Source organism: Pyrus communis, chromosome 10 (genome assembly GCF_963583255.1).
Source record: "Pyrus communis chromosome 10, drPyrComm1.1, whole genome shotgun sequence".
NCBI lineage: Eukaryota > Viridiplantae > Streptophyta > Magnoliopsida > Rosales > Rosaceae > Pyrus > Pyrus communis.
Window position 1 is genome coordinate 4,445,257 of NC_084812.1, and position 17,186 is coordinate 4,462,442.

The 17,186-nt window shown below is 35.0% G+C and overlaps 1 protein-coding gene across 2 annotated transcripts; it reads right to left on the minus strand.

The window, feature by feature from the left end:
* Positions 1-1,366: 1,366 nt before the first annotated feature.
* Positions 1,367-4,829, minus strand: LOC137747178 (beta-glucosidase 12-like). 2 transcript variants are annotated; one of them, XM_068487223.1, is made up of 13 exons: positions 4,627-4,829; positions 4,368-4,437; positions 4,133-4,191; positions 3,920-3,995; positions 3,711-3,788; positions 3,461-3,548; positions 3,103-3,358; positions 2,824-2,939; positions 2,515-2,732; positions 2,389-2,420; positions 2,192-2,294; positions 1,913-2,021; positions 1,367-1,828 (listed from the first exon to the last, which is right to left on the minus strand). In XM_068487223.1, exons 1-13 carry the CDS (start codon positions 4,804-4,806, stop codon positions 1,600-1,602), a joined length of 1,614 nt encoding a protein of 537 aa, XP_068343324.1. In that variant the 5' UTR covers positions 4,807-4,829; the 3' UTR covers positions 1,367-1,599. The 2 variants fall into 2 exon arrangements, with proteins under 2 accessions (XP_068343324.1, XP_068343325.1); XM_068487224.1 differs by having other exon boundaries at positions 1,687-1,824; positions 1,909-2,021.
* Positions 4,830-17,186: the final 12,357 nt, after the last annotated feature.

A 17,186-nucleotide genomic window follows, 5' to 3' on the forward strand; every position in this document is an offset into this window, starting at 1 on the left:
GACAACTTGTGTGACAGCCCGTCCCGGATTTTTTTGTACTTTTTTGTACCGTACGGGTGAAATGACGGTTTTGCCCCTAGTATGTTTGTTTCGTTGTGTGGTTGTTTTTGGGTTTTGTTTGGCTGGTTTTGGACCACACACACTATCCCACACCCCCTCACCCCGTATCCCTGTCCCGTATCCCTGTCCCTTTCTCTCTCTCTCTCTCTCCCATTTCTATCCTCATATGTACGGACACACCCAAAATCCATTGAAACCTTTATAGATCGAGGAAACAAATTACGTATTCGTGCTCGTGAGGCCCGTAGGAGTTCAACCATACCTGATTTAAGTGTTGCTTGGGCTGGCTTGCCGCCCAGCTGCTTAGCATGCCAATTTTGGGATTGTTCTATTTTATGAAAAATTGGAAAAATAAGAATATTGAAGCTCTGCATCGTATCTTTCCAAGTGTATATGGCATGTCACTGAGAAACCTTTGAAATTTTCGTTTTTCCCTAGATGTGCAGTTCTGAGAAAAATGCAGTTTTGCCTGTTTTTAATTGAAAAATTGGAAGGATTGATCGTGTAGAAAATTATGAAAGATCAACATTATAATTTTCAGTGTCTTAGCTTTTGTGTCCAACTAGACTTGTGTCCAAATTCGTATGCAAAGTCGATTTTCTGTTAAAAATCATCCAAGAAAGAATGGTGTGATGGGTGATATATCGTGAACCATTCTTGACGAATAGGCTATGGTGGTGCATTAAGGATATAAGTTCTCCATGGATGTGTTTACGGGTAGACCGCGGTGAATATGACAGAATATGCGTGTGGCAGAGCATTATCTTTAGTTTCATTGGTTAGAGTTTTTATAGATGTCTTGAGAGTTCTTGTAGGGAAAGTAATCCTAATTAAATTGGGAGACTATCTATGAGGAAATCTACGATAAGATATCCAATCTTCCTAGGATTACCTTGCCTATTTCCCAATATATCCTAATTTGACTTGAATTAGGGTTTTCAAACTTGGTTGGGAAGTAATATCTTCAGTGGACTTAAGCCTAGAATGTCAGACTAAGAATGTAGGACTATGCTTCATGGGCTATGAGCATTTTAATCATTTTTGCTACCCAGGTGCCATGTGTCATGGTTTTAGAAAATTATGGTCCCCCACACTTCAAGTGCTTTTCGATGATTCACTTGCATTTTTACTAAAGATTGATTCCAAAAACATTTTCACTAGAAACACTTTCAACCATTTTAAACAGTTCCAAATGAACCCTTAGTATATTTTGGTTATGGAATCACTAGCTGGTATAATGTGGCTTAAGGCCATTGATTATCTATGGCAACTTTTTGGTCGAAGGCCACTGAGGGTAAGTGTAAAGTTTAATTGAATACTGAACATTCAAAAACATTTATTTTCATAAATAGTACATTACATTCATATGGAATTCAACTGCGGAAGAGGCACTAGCCATAATGGTAGTACAAATACAGAGAGACACACACTAATAACATATACAACAAACTCATAACGATTTGTTGCAACTTATTCCAAATCAGAAGGAGTGAAGTTGAAAAAACTAAGAACAAGCCCCACAACATTCATCATTTGAAGTTACACTTGATAGAGAAAATCAGTGTCTCCAACATTATTGGCCAAAATATTTGAACTTCCCTTGCGCTTCTTGAGGAAATTTGTGAACCAATGGGTCGAATTTTTTGGGTACCTTTGGAGTCCGTCAAAATCCACATAGTTAATACCAAATCGAACTGTGTAGCCTTCACTCCATTGAAAGTTGTCTAAAATTGCCCATGCAAAGTATCCTTTCACATTACTACCCTTCCTGCACCACAAAATAAATAAATGATGACTTGATATCACTATAAAATGCAATATAGTCCAAATTAGTATTTCAACAAACACTTACTTGATTGCTGCATGAACGTAACAAAGGTGGCGATTGTAGTAGTCAATCCTAAATGGATCATGGAGGGCATCATCTAGTGATAAGTTGGAATCATTGAACTCATCAACGCCTGCAATATAATTCAGTACATATGTATTTAGTACTTTCTCTCAAAAAGAGAGATGTAGTTGGTTTTAAATTTAGATTTGGAATTACTCATCTGTATTTTACATCAATATATACATATATATGTCAGAAATTAAAAAGTGAAATTAAGTGAGGCTTAAAAGTGTCAATTACCATTCTCAGTAATGTAAATGATTGGATCACCATACTTATTCTTCGTGTAGAGTATAAAATCGTGAATTCCTTTCGGATAAACATATAACCAGTCTGAAGCAGCCTGTAATACCATTCGAAGATATTTGAGATTGTTAGGAATTGTATAAAATTAATCCTCCAAACACAAATAACTTAACCTAAAATTTGATGCGTACCTGAGGACCAATAGGAATGCCATCACGTTCAGCTGCCATAACACATATGAATGCGATCAATATTAGAATGTAATAATTCTAAGATATTAATTAATTAGTCGATAAAAGGTTTCCATTTGTACTCACTCAGTGTAATAACATGTGGATCGTATAAGTAACTTGCAGGTTTAGAATAATTCTTAGGTACATCAGTTGCATATAGAGCAGTATAATAGTTCAATCCAACAAAATCAAAAGACCCAGTTAACATCTTGGATTCTTCTTCCGTGAATTTTGGCAATCGTTCTTTAACAAGGCCTTGCATGGTGTACGGGTAGTCCCCTCTTGTAATTGGATCCATAAACCTACAAAGATGTGAAAATTCCAATAATCAACTTTATAAGTCATAAAAAGGAAATATAACCCACTTGATTTATAAATTAATAATACACTTGCCATCCAAACATAAAATCCATAGCTCGATTTGCAGCATCTATATCTTCCTTTGCATCTGAGGCAGGCTCAAACCAATGTGACAATAGTGTTATTCCTATCACCCCATTTTGATATGCCTACAAAGAAAATTCAGAAAATGATTTGATGTAGTACCATACAAACTCCAAACTGTTTACCTCGATATACAAAAGGTTTCCTCTTGTGGTGGAACCTAATACTAGTGACTCAGAGAGATTTCAGACCCAAAAAAAAGGTAACTAACTAGTTAATTCATTATACCTGAAATTTATCTTTGTACACTTTTACAGCAGCTGCATGAGCAAGGAGTTGGTAGTGTGTTACCAAATAGGGTTCAGTACCCGAATCTCCACCAAGGCAGGTTGGGTCTTGCCAAGCAGAGCATCGTCCCGGTGCGTACATCCCGATTGTATAACCATGGTTACTGATGGTATATGGTTCATTCAATGTGATCCAGTGCTTCACTCGATCACCAAAAAGTGAAAAACAAAGTTCTGCGTAGTCTTTAAAGTCATCGCTGCGTGTCCAAATTTCAAAACATTTTTGTTAGATGTGGTACGTTTTTATTTAATTAAGCAAATGACCAATATTACACTTAGGATAAAATTTGTTTACTTACACAATACGAGGGCTTAAGAAACCACCATATGCATCTTCTAACGCTTGGGGAACATCCCAGTGAAAGATTGTCACAAATGGCTGTATGCCTATATATAACATTATCGGAACGAAAAAAAAAAAAATTATTAGTTTGATTCAATATTGTTTTATGAGGGCACGTTATTAAACTCTAATTATATATTAATGGATGGGATGATATATGAGATTAGATGGGAGGGATGATATATGAGATTAGGTAGCTTTGTCACCATTGCGAAGGAGTTCATTGATGAGATTGTCGTAGTATTCAATTCCCTTCCTGTTGACACCCCCACTCAGCGTGCCATCTAATAATTAGAACAAAATAATCAAGTGAGTTAATACCTATCTATATATCGAAATCGAAATAAGTAAAACAGGTTAATCCATGAAGTAATTGGTTCCAAATCAAGTATATGGAAGCGGATGTCAACATTACTTGGTAACAATCTGGGCCATGAGATAGAGAACCTATAAGCATCCAACTTCATATCCTTCATAATTGCTACATCTTTCTGTAATGACAAGAAAGGCATACATAATTATAAGAAAGAAGCTAAAAATTAATTAAGGATCTCATGTTCAATGTGCTCTTCAACTTCGTAGTGGGAATTTAGGGTTTGGAGAATAATATTATTCCTTGATTGACAACCTTATAGAGGTGGTATTGATCAATGGCGACATCTCCATTGCTGCGATCATCGATTTTTTCTGTCATTAACCATAAAAGTTTTTATTATTTAGAGCGTAAAGATGGTAGGAATCATAGAATGAGAACTATTATATATGTCCATGTAGTGCATGTATAGTCCATATGTATCGAAAAATATACAGACATATACTACATGCCCAAGCGTATTTGATGATAATATGTAGAAGACTATAACCTGGATGGTTGTGGGTGAAGGTGTCCCATATGCTTGGTCCTCTACCATCTACGTTCCATGCACCTTCTACCTGAAATATGCATATGCACATTCAAACTGAAGATGTCAATATTCATACTTGGAATGAAACTGAAATGTGCATGTGCATATATATATGCTATAGTTTTCTGACATTGAAATCAAATTAGACCTATGTGATTATATGAAACTCAAATTAATTAAAGGGTAATTAAATAGCTAAGCCCTAGCAGGGACTGGCCTGGTAAGCTGCTGTAGATCCACCAAAGACGAACCCTGGTTTTAGAGCATCAAACTTGGTCCTGTCAAGTGAGTTACAGACAATGGGTTTATCTGGCTTAGCAGCTTTGGTGTTTGTCAATGCAAAGCCATTGAGTAGCAAGACACACAAGAGCAAAGAGCCTAAATCATGCATTGCCATAGTTAACTGGAGGGGTTTTGGTGATCGAGGTAGCTAGGTTGGTTCTTCCCCGCATATTGCACGGGGTTTATATAGCGGGCTACGTACCACGTCTAAACGTGAGAATAATTGATAAGCATTTATTTACTAAAATTTGATAAACACGTGCAGGCTTTAAAAAAGTGAAGACCACTAAAAAGTCCAAAGCAAAATATACTTTTGTCACAATAATAATTAAATATGAATACTGTTGGGATAATACATATTTGTACAAAAAACTAAATATACTTTTGTAACAATAATAATTAAATATGAATACGTTTGCAATATTATATATATTTTTATAAGTAAATAATTTCTCAAGCATGTATGTAACGTAAAACTTTGGTGGATTGGTTTTGGGAAATATATCAAGGAATGGAATTAAGTAAAGACAAATATTTAAAAAAAAAAAAAAAATGAAAAATGGAGAAACGCAGTTCAGGATACTGTAGGATATGATACTTTTCATCTTTCGACTTTTTATCCTGTTGGGACCTCACTTGCAAGCAATGGCGGTACGCGCATGCATGGAATGGACCAGAAAAGTTAGAATCCGACCTCGCCGGATCTTTTTTATGAAAATAAAAGAGATTATATTTTTTTTATATGTCAAAATTGATAGCACATAATCTCTATGTTAAATCATGTAGAATTGACAAATCGATTAAAACTTATATCTACTTTCAAATTTTATTACATAACATTCTCCTTAGAATAGACATCTCCTTTGAAAATGCTCAAATTTAATAAATTATCATACAATTTATTTGACCAATACATAAATTAATAAAATTTCAATATTTCAACGTGGTGAATGTGAGAATTGAAATTTCTTGATCTATTTTGAAGAATCACCCCATATATGAGGTGTGAAAATGTAGTTTACTCAACATGATTAGAGACTTGGAATGAGGATCCTCTCCGGATCCTCTTTGTTTGGATTTCTGAAATTCTTAAATGGTGTCCGTTCATTATATATCGTGCTGTCATAAACCATTTTAAATATCTTTAATTAAAATTAAACACAAACAGTACCTGAAGAAAACTGACTGCACAATATACGATAAACGAACACGATGTGAGGATTCCTAGGATTCTCACAAAAAGGATTTGGAGAGAATCCTCACAAAGAGGATCCGGAGAGGATCCTCATACAAAGATATGTACTAGCTGAAGAGTCTTTTCTCTCCTTTTCCTTTCTTAAAGCATTCAAACCCCACTGCAAGTGACACCCATCCGAAGATGGGATTCCATCTGGATTCAAATTGTGGAGACCCTAGAGATGGGATCCCCTCATAAGACATAACCCTAACCCCTTAGCGACAATGACATCTTTGATATGACTGCATTTTTTATGACAACAACTCATCAACTTTACCAAAAGAAAAAGAAGGGAAAGAGTGGGAATCTGATTCTTCATTCCACACGTGGTGTAATAGAACCGAAATGCACGTTGAAGAAAAAAGTGTCCTGGCTAGTGATTTTGTGCCGGGGTTTTGTATACCCGGTGATTCGAATGGGTAGTGCGAGGTTTATAGTTTGCTGGAAGAGGGAAAACTTTGATTGGGAACGGATTTTTTTAAACAACCGGTATTATCTGCATTAAGAGAGTGAAGGAGTGGGTTAAGCCTCATAATGAGACAGCAATAATGTGATTCAAATTCACATTTAGCGAGAATGAAACCTAAGACCTCTCACTTACAGCAAGTGAGAAGGAATATCACTAAACCGTAGTACTAAGCGACTTCTATCGATAACATTGAAGCTGCATACTCTGAGGGCGTTGTTACAAGAAAGATTTCTGGGTTCTTGCTGGTGCATTCATTCCGTTTCTAGGTTGCTGGTGTTCTCGATCTTTGATTCATTTTGGTGCTTGAAACTTGTAACTCAAAATATACACAAGAACCGAGTCAATGAAGATGCATTCCTTAGTATGTCGTCATCTCAACAATCTCTTTTTCTTCTTCTAAATTTGGGTTGATTAAACAATACCCTTAGGGGGCGTTTGTTGTACCGGACTATCTCGGACTGGATTAGCTTAAAGGACTAAGTTGGACTGGCTTAGACTAGACTAAACTGGACTAACTTAGTGAAGCGTTTGGTGCAGTATTGAACTAAGAAGCTGGATAATAACAAATTCTAATATTATTTTATTTAATATATAAATTATTAATATTTTATTATGATCTTATCTTTTTCTCCATCTTTTCCTACCATTTCCGTCCCACTATTTTCCTCTTCTCTCATCGTCCCACCCTCTCCCTCTTTTTTTCCTCTCAGACCTCTCAATTCATGTCTCTTTCTCATTCCTGGTCAAACTTCTTATTGATTGCAGTCTCTATTTCTCTGTCCTCCCTCCCTCTCTAGCTATGCGTTGTTCGAACGGAACCTCACGGCTCCAATTTTCCCAACGAGTTGCAGGTTTCCCGATGTGTTTTTTGGCCAACCCTCATTAAATTGGATGAAGTTAGTACCGCCAAAAAATTCATCACCATCCCTAAACCGAGATCTTAGCTTTGCATGCTCGAATTTGTCATGGATTTGAAGAAGCCCAAACAGGCCGAGACTTCCAGGCCATTTTCCGGTCACATTCGACCACATTTTGGCCTCGATTCAAGTAAAATCGTAATATTGTCACTCCCAGCTTCAATTTGGTATATTTTATATGAGAATTGGTTGTGAAATGGATCTGAAAGAGAGTCGGGAAGTTAATGATTGATCTAGGTGACCGGCGATGATGAGGAGTCTGTCGGGAGTGATCGTTGAGCATGACAAGGACGAGAAATAGAGGATAGTCTTAGCTAGTCCCATGGTTATTGGGGGGTCTCACTAAGACCTCTTAGTGAAGGGTTTTGTCCATGCTAGTCCCCTTTAGTCTCATTAATGTTAGTCCCAGCATGGAACAAACACAGTATTGGACTAATAGCTAGTCCAGTCCAGTCCAGTCCCAGTTAGTGAGGGCAAACAAACACCCCCTTAGTTTCATAATCTGTTATGCTACTGCGATTCTCAAGTTACATGCTACCAACACCATAATCAGAAATAGTCTATATATAGCATAGCCCCGCCAAAAATAAGAAGAGGAACATATGTGAAACGGAGGCCCCAATGTGACTGCCGTTTTCTAAACCCAGCAGGGCGTCATGCATTGTAATTTTTATACATGCAATTGAATGATTGCTTTGAGACACCTCCGTTTCTATGCAAGTCCTTCTCCTAAATAAGCGTTATGAATAAAATAGTAAAACAATTAAGAGAAGTTCATTCCAATTACAACACACAAGTTGCATGTTAAATATATAAAAACATACACAGATCTAAGCTTAGAACACTAGAAGAAAAAAACTCATCTACCATGGTCGATGTCCATGATAAATTACAATCAATCACGGACACTATGTCCATTAATAATCTGAACATGATAAAAAGTCTCAAATTCTACTACGGGCTATGTCCATTATCAAATATAAGGAAACCACAAATTGTACCGTTGACAAATTGAAGCAATCAATTGAAATAGAAAAATAATTTAATATTCAGCTTGCAGTTTAAAATTTGTAAAACCTTATTGGTAATTCAATTCTAAAACTTCTAGACTGAACTTGAATAGGTAAAACTATTAATTAGTTATTCGAAGGTGATTTGATTAAAGAAAGCATTCATGTGCTTACATATAGTTCATCGCGAGTTGGATAACCGGGTGTTGATTGGTGTTAACATATTGTATAAAACATTCGGCGAGAAGAATCAATGGCCACGTTCCAAAAATATTGTTGAAGGGTTTTATCAATATAATATAAATTCATTGAAATACTTTTAACTTTTCTGGTCTATTCCATGGAAAAAAAATTCATTATGACTGGCACACGAATAGTACACCACGTGTTTTTATATAAATAGTGAGAAATTTTATTTTTTGAGTTATTAATTTTTTAACACACATATCTCACAATTTGTATAATAACACATAGTGTATCACTCCGTGTTCTAATCACATTCAAAAAATCTCTCCATTCCATGCATGCATGTACTGCCACTGCTTGCTAGTGGAGTATGGTCCCAACTGGATTAAAAGTCTAAAGATGAAAAAGTATCATATCCCACAATATCTTGAACTGCGTTTCTCCACTTTTCAATTTTTAATTTTTTTTAATACTTCTCTTTACTTAATTCTATTCCTTGATATATTTCCCAAAGCCAATCTACCAAGGTTTTACATTATATACATGCCTGAGAAATATTTATTTACCTATAAAAATATATATATAATATTGCAAAACCGTGGAGGACACTTTCTTGATCCATCCACAAACCCCATAATGCCAAAGTGTGATCTGAAAACTCCATGTAAGGTAGTTAGAATCATCGAGCTTGACGGTAACGGATGTAGAGATGGTGGAAATAAGACTGGTGATCGGAGATTGAACAATCTTGAGCTGATCAGGAGTAACCATTGTTGATGCTGTGCAGAATTCTTTCAGTAAGACAATTTATCAAACAGTTGATAGGCAGAAAAGAAGAGCAATTTCTTAAAGCTCTGTGGAGATCGGAAGAAGCCAATTGTTTTTGTTTATCACATAAGAGATTGCAAACTAGAGGGTAAAGAAGAGAAACAAATACTTTGATTGAGGGCGAAAGCGCCAAATCGATGTTTGACAACGATACCATGTAAACATTGAAACAATAGCTTCAATGGAGAAAAATTAAGAAAAACAGACATGTAGAGAGAGAGAGAGAGAGAGAGAGAGAGAGAGAGAGAGAGAAGCTTTCTTGTATTTCTTGAGTGTCAAGTTACTTTCCTTACACCTTTGCTATATGTATTTATATGATTACATTGCTTAATGCATAAGCTAGTATTCTAACAACATATTCTAACAACCAACAGATTCTAACAACATTATAACTTCCCTTGGATCTTGTGACACTTGTCATCATCTAGACCCTTAAATTCCCTTCACTTGGATTCTCATTTTTGTCTCTTACATACCTGAGGACCAATAGGAATGCCATCACGTTCAGCTGCCATAACATATATGAATGGAATCAATATTAGAATGTAATAATTCTAAGATATTAATTAATTGCTCGATAAAAGGTTTCCATTTGTACTCACTCAGTGTAGTAACATGTGGATCGTATAAGTAACTTTCATGTTTAGAATAATTCTTAGGTACATCAGTTGCATTTCTAGCAGAATAATGGTTAAATCCAACAAAATCAAAAGACCCAATTAACATCTTGGATTCTTCTTCCGTGAATTTTGGCAATCGTTCTCTAACAAGGCATCGCATGATGTACGGGTAGTCACCTCTTGTAATTGGACCCATAAACCTACAAAGATGTGAAAATTCCAATAATCAACTTTATAAGTCATAAAAAAGAAATATAACCCAATTGATTTATAAATTAATAATACACTTGCCATCCAAACATAAAATCCAAAGCTCGATTTGCAGCATCTATATCTTCCTTTGCATTTGAAGCAGGCTCAGACCAATGTGACACTAGTGTTATTCCTATCACCCCATTTTGATATGCCTGCAAAGAAAATTCAAAAAATTATTTGATTTAGTGCCATACAAACTCCAAACTGTTTACCTCGCTATACTAAAGGTTTCCTCTGATAAGAGATCCAACGGCTAAAATGGCATGATAGATCAAGTAAGTTTTCAATAGTTAGATAGCTGCCAGCTCAATAGAAAGTTAGTTAGTTAGTTAGTTAGCGAGATAGCTTGCTAGCTAAGATCCTGTGTATAAAGTCTGATATACAACACAGATTGTGATCATCCATTCTTTCTCTAAGAATCAATACACATAATACTTTCATTCTTTCTTTATCTCTCTTTTGCATTCATTCTTCTGTTTGTTGTTATTCACAGAACGATTTCTTAGTTCTGTTAACATGGTATCAATCGCTCAGGACGATTTGTTTGGTGTTTAACATTGAAGCTGCATACTCTGAGGGCGTTGTTACAAGAAAGATTTCTGGGTTCTTGCTGGTGCATTCATTCCGTTTCTAGGTTGCTGGTGTACTCGATCTTTGATTCATTTTGGTGCTTGAAACTTGTAACTCAAAATATATACAAGAACCGAGTCAATGAAGATGCATTCCTTAGTATGTCGTCATCTCAACAATCTCTTTTTCTTCTTCTAAATTTGGGTTGATTAAACAATACCCTTAGTTTCATAATCTGTTATGCTACTGCGATTCTCAACTTACATGCTACCAGCACCATAATCAGAAATAGTCTATATATAGCATAGCCCCGCCAAAAATAAGAAGAGGAACATATGTGAAACGGAGGCCCCAATGTGACTGCCGTTTTCTAAACCCAGCAGGGCGTCATGCATTGTAACTTTTATACATGCAATTGCATGATTGCTTTGAGACACCTCCGTTTCTATGCAAGTCCTTCTCCTAAATAAGCGTTATGAATAAAATAGTAAAACAATTAAGAGAAGTTCATTCCAATTACAACACACAAGTTGCATGTTAAATATATAAAAACATACACAGATCTAAGCTTAGAACATTAGAAGAAAAAAACTCATCTACCATGGTCGATGTCCATGATAAATTACAATCAATCACGGACGCTATGTCCATTAATAATCTGAACATGATAAAAAGTCTCAAATTCTACTACGGGCTATGTCCATTATCAAATATAAGGAAACCACAAATTGTGCCGGTTGACAAATTGAAGCAATCAATTGAAATAGAAAAATAATTTAATATTCAGCTTGCAGTTTAAAATTTGTAAAACCTTATTGGTAATTCAATTCTAAAACTTCTAGACTGAACTTGAATAGGTAAAACTATTAATTAGTTATTCGAAGGTGATTTGATTAAAGAAAGCATTCATGTGCTTACATATAGTTCATCGCGAGTTGGATAACCGGGTGTTGATTGGTGTTAACATATTGTATAAAACATTCGGCAAGAAGAATCAATGGCCACGTTCCAAAAATATTGTTGAAAGGTTTTATCAATATAATATAAATTCATTGAAATACTTTTAACTTTTCTGGCCTATTCCATGGAAAAAAAATTCATTATGACTCGCACACGAATAGCACACCACGTATTTTTATATAAATAGTGAGAAATTTTATTTTTTGAGTTATTAAATTTTTAACAACATATCTCATAATTTGTATAATGACACATAGTGTATCACTCTGTGTTCTAATCACATTCAAAAAATCTCTCCATTCCATGCATGCATGTACTGCCACTGCTTGCTAGTGGAGTATGGTCCCAATTGGATTAAAAGTCTAAAGATGAAAAAGTATCATATCCTACAATATCTTGAACTGCGTTTCTCCACTTTTCAATTTTTAATTTTTTTTAATACTTCTCTTTACTTAATTCTATTCCTTGATATATTTCCCAAAACCAATCTACCAAGGTTTTACGTTATATACATGCCTGAGAAATATTTATTTACCTATAAAAACTATATATAATATTGCAAATGTGTGTGTATAATTAAATAACGAGACAAAACATGTTTGTATATAATCCGAGATCACAACCGTCAAACATGTCTTTAAAGTTATCGCTGTGTGTACAAATTTCAAAACATTTTTGTTAGATGTAGTACGTTTTATTTAATTAAGCAAATGATCATATTATACTTGAGATAAAATTTGTTTACTTACACAATACGAGCGCTTAAGAAACCACCATATGCATCTTCTAATGCTTGGGGAACATCCCAATGAAAGATTGTCACAAATGGCTGTATGCCTATATATAACATTATCGGAACGAAAAAAAAAAAATTAATAGTTTGATTCAATATTGTTTTATGAGTGCACGTCATTAAACTCTAATTATATATTAATGGATGGGATGATATATGAGATTAGATGGGATGGATGGTATATGAGTTAGGTAGCTTTATCACCATTTCGAAGGAGTTCATTGATGAGATTGTCGTAATATTCAATTCCCTACCTGTTGACACCCCCACTTAGCGTGCCCTCTAATAATTAGAAAAAAATAATCAAGTGAGTTAATACCTATCTATAAATCGAAATCAAATTAAGTAAAACAGGTTAATCGATGAAGTAATTGGTCCCAAATCAAGTATATGGACGCAGATGTCAACATTACTTGGTAACAATAGAGAACTTATAAGTATCCAACTTCATATCCTTCATAATTGTTACATCTTTCTGTAATGACAAGAAAGGCATACATAATTATAAGAAAGAAGCTAAAAATTAATTAAGGATCTCATATTCAATGTACTCTTCAACTTCATAGTGGGAATTTAGGGTTTGGAGAATAATATTATTCCTTGATTTACAACCTTATAGAGGTAGTATTGATCAATGGCGACATCTCCATTGCTGCAATCATCGATTTTTTCTGTCATTAATCATAGAAGTTTTTATTATTTAGAGCATAAAGATGATAGGAATCATAGAATGAGAACATATATGTCCATGTAGTGCATGTATAGTCCATATGTATCGGAAAATATACAGACATATACTACATGCCCAAGGGTATTTGATGATAATATGTAGAAGACTATAACCTGGATTAGGGCTGGAAAAAATTCTCAAAAATCCCAAACCAAACCGAAAAAATCCCAAACTCAAACCGAAATATTCGGTATGGGATTGGTTTTCAGATTTCATTTTTCGATAATCCTGATATCCCGAAATCTCCTTTTCCTTTTTGTTTGGTTCATACTTCCCACGCTACCAAAGAACAAAGTGTGCAGAAAAGAAAACTACAATATCAATTATATATTATTAAAATAGTGCATATAATGCATTCATGCCACTTTATAGTTTATATATACAATGGCCATCCGAGAATAAATTAATATCGCTTCGCAATGAAGAGATTCATGTTTTTTTGTTTCTCATCTACCTCATATACAATATTTACCAATTAATCAACAAACCCAAGTTTACGAGGGATAGTGATATCAGTAGCAATTTGGAAGTGAGGGAGGAGAGTTTTGCGGGGTTTTTCTTCCTCCAGGTGGCTTGTGGAAGATGAAGTCTGAAGAGTTCAAAAAGAGGAAAGCGAGAAAAGTTTTCGGCTTAAGTAATTTCAGTGGCAATTACGAGAGAAGAGAAAATTATATATATTTTATTTTTTTTAAGTTAAAGTTCATAGTTCTATAATATACCTAATTGACTAGAATTTTAATAAACTTTTAAAATAATTGAGAAATAAACCATTTGCTTTTTTAGTAATAAAGATATTAATTAGATGTACAAAATTAACCTCATTGCTAATACATTTTTAATACAATTATTTAGTTTAGTGGTGTTCCTCTTAACTTGTAAATAAGAGGTCTTAAGTATGATTCTCGCCAAAAGCAAACTTGAATCACATTATTACTAGCCCATTGTGGAGCTAAACTCATCCCTTTTCCCTTAATGTAAATAATATCTTTTTTTGTTAAAAAAAATATATACATTCTCTAATACATGTGGGTCTAACGGTTGCAAAATGTATGGTCAGTTTGCGTGCCTAATTAATAACATTAGTTGTTTCCAAAAAAAAAAAATTAATAACATTAGTGTTCTCTTTTTAGTAAGTGAATAAGGAAAATACTGCAGTACATACTGGTCAGTACCCAATTTCACTGATCATTCGTGAGGCCTAAATTTTTTTTAACATTTGTCAATCCGAGTGCTTTTGTCATTTCTGTAACCAAACACATATCCGTGCCTTAAACCCGTGATCAAACACTAGTCTTCTTCATTTCCAACAAGTCTGCGAAGATCCTCATAGCCAGCCACCATGACCTCGTCGGCTCCGCCATCATCTTAAAGATACAAGTCATAGACTTCACTTCACCAATCTTGTCCTCGACAGCCATGCCGAGCTCGATCTCACTGGCCAAGATGACGTCGAGTCCTTTACCATCGACGATTCGTAATCCTTGCCGCTGCAAGTCGGCGGCATCTTCGTCAATCCCACATAGCTTCAGATTTCGTCGCCGTCAATCTCACTGCAACGGTGGAATCCACTGTTGGAAGAGGGACTGGGCGGGGATGGGGTCAGGGGAGGAGGGAAGATGGAGGAGAGAAGACGGGATGAAGAAGAAACCATAGTCATGACATTGAAGACTTGCAGATATCGAAGAAGAAGAGGTCTGTTTCGTATTTGGTATAAAAGATTGGTTTGCATTTGGTTATAAAGTTAGCAAAAGCGGTGAAAGTGATAGATGCCTTCAAATACGCCACATAAATGGTCAGTTAAAATGGGTACCGATCGACCAGTACCCAAGTATTGTCCAGTGATAATACCAGAAAGAGTGCCAGCAATCTTCTCTCTAAGCTTTTTTTTTTGGGGGAAGGAACTTCTATCTCCTCCTCATGTTGTGTCATTTCTCATACACTCCAATACTTTAATTAGTTTTAAAAACTAACCCCTTTGAAGCCATCTGTATTGACATTTTTCCTAGCATTTTCAGATAATTATAAATCTAGCCAAATCTAGTGTGCACAAAGACTTAGATGCCCTTAGATTGAAAAATCCGTTGCCAACTAAAGTCTTCCCTTTTCCAGCAAACTTTAAACCTCGCACCACCGATATGGATCACCACGTATTTACAACCCCTAAATCACTAGCCACCACAATTTTTTCTTGAACGTGGATGTCAGTTCTATTACTCCATGTGTGAAATGCGTGCAAAGAATCTGATTCCAACATAGCTCAATTCGGAGTCTAAGTGGACATTCCGGGTCGGGATGTGTCAGTAGTTGTTTATATTAATGAGATTTTAAATAAAATCCATAATTTGTGGGATTTGAAATATTAAAGGATAGAATATACTCTCCACTACATTGTATGTATATATAAACAAGAGTACATATTTTCAACACTACAAAAAAAAATAAAAATAAATAAATAATAATAATAATAATAAAATAAAAAATAAATAAATAAAAAGGATACTAGGCTTAATAACATTATTAAATTTCTTCAATTAAACTTGACATGGATACATTATCAAATCAAATGAAATATAATGTACCCATATAAGTTTAGAAAATGGATTAGGACAAAAATGAATGGATTTTACATTAAAAAATGGGTACAATATTAAAAAATAATACATTTCACATGTAACAAATTGATATATTTAAGAATGGGTACATTCATGATTAAAAAAAATTAAAAAATTATACGAATGGGTAGATTTAAGATTAAAAAATTATACGAATGGGTATATTTAATAAAACCAGAGCTTTTAACAAAATTCTTCATACATTGTATGTCACGCCCCAATCCCGACATACGTCCAGAATTGACACGTGACGTCACCAAAAATCCGTATCTATCATATCTCACCTCCGAGATATGGGCAAGCACAACTCAATAATCGAATCACATAGTTATTTTTCGTATGCTTTATGGCTGCATCTAACCTCCCCGTTAGACTGCCTACGTACCCTAAACAGGGATCAAGCCATTCGTAGTTCGTCATGCACAATAATTGACATATAACACAATCCGATTAAGTCGAAAGGTATAACATTTCTCAATCAATCAATAGAACTTGACAAGCATGAAAATACTAGACTCAGGGTTACATAACAACCCATCTGAAAATCATGATTTCCCCTCCATCAATATATAGGCCATTATGTCACAACATGATACCGCAATTCACAACATATATCATTTCAAAGAACCAATGATGTACAATACCATTCTCGAGCCACATTTATCAACAAGTCTAATCATAACAATAACAATGATATCCAACATAACAATCCCACATGACGATTAACATTTCCACTTCATCCATCACATAAATCATCACGTTTCCCACATAAATTCGCGTTTCATAGCGTGTAACATATTTAAGAATTAACAAAGAACATACTATTCTCTAGAAATATTAATCAACTAAAATACTCATGATAACTCCACTCCTATCCAACGTCATTCCATAATCACATCAATCAATAACACATACAACAAGTCGAAACGCAAGGCTAGAGCAACACAATTCAGTTGAAGACTACATCTTTGGAAAAGGGGATTTTGGACCACCCAACGGACCAAGGCTCCAAAGGGGATTCCGGACCATCACTCAACGGAATCCAAACAGAACTCAGTTCCAATCCACCCAACCGAATTGAACGGAAGTCCAAGAAACATAACAACGGCTCGAAGGAACAAGACATGATTCAAGTTACTCAATTCCCAAAAACTCAACAAAACGAAACAATATCGAGCAACAAATCCACATCACAATGGGTTATCGGCCAATTACTAGACCTCACATCTCCCAAGCAATTCAATATGCGTTTCAAACACATATCACAACCATTTCCAATACACAAGTCAAATCACATTTCACTTCATC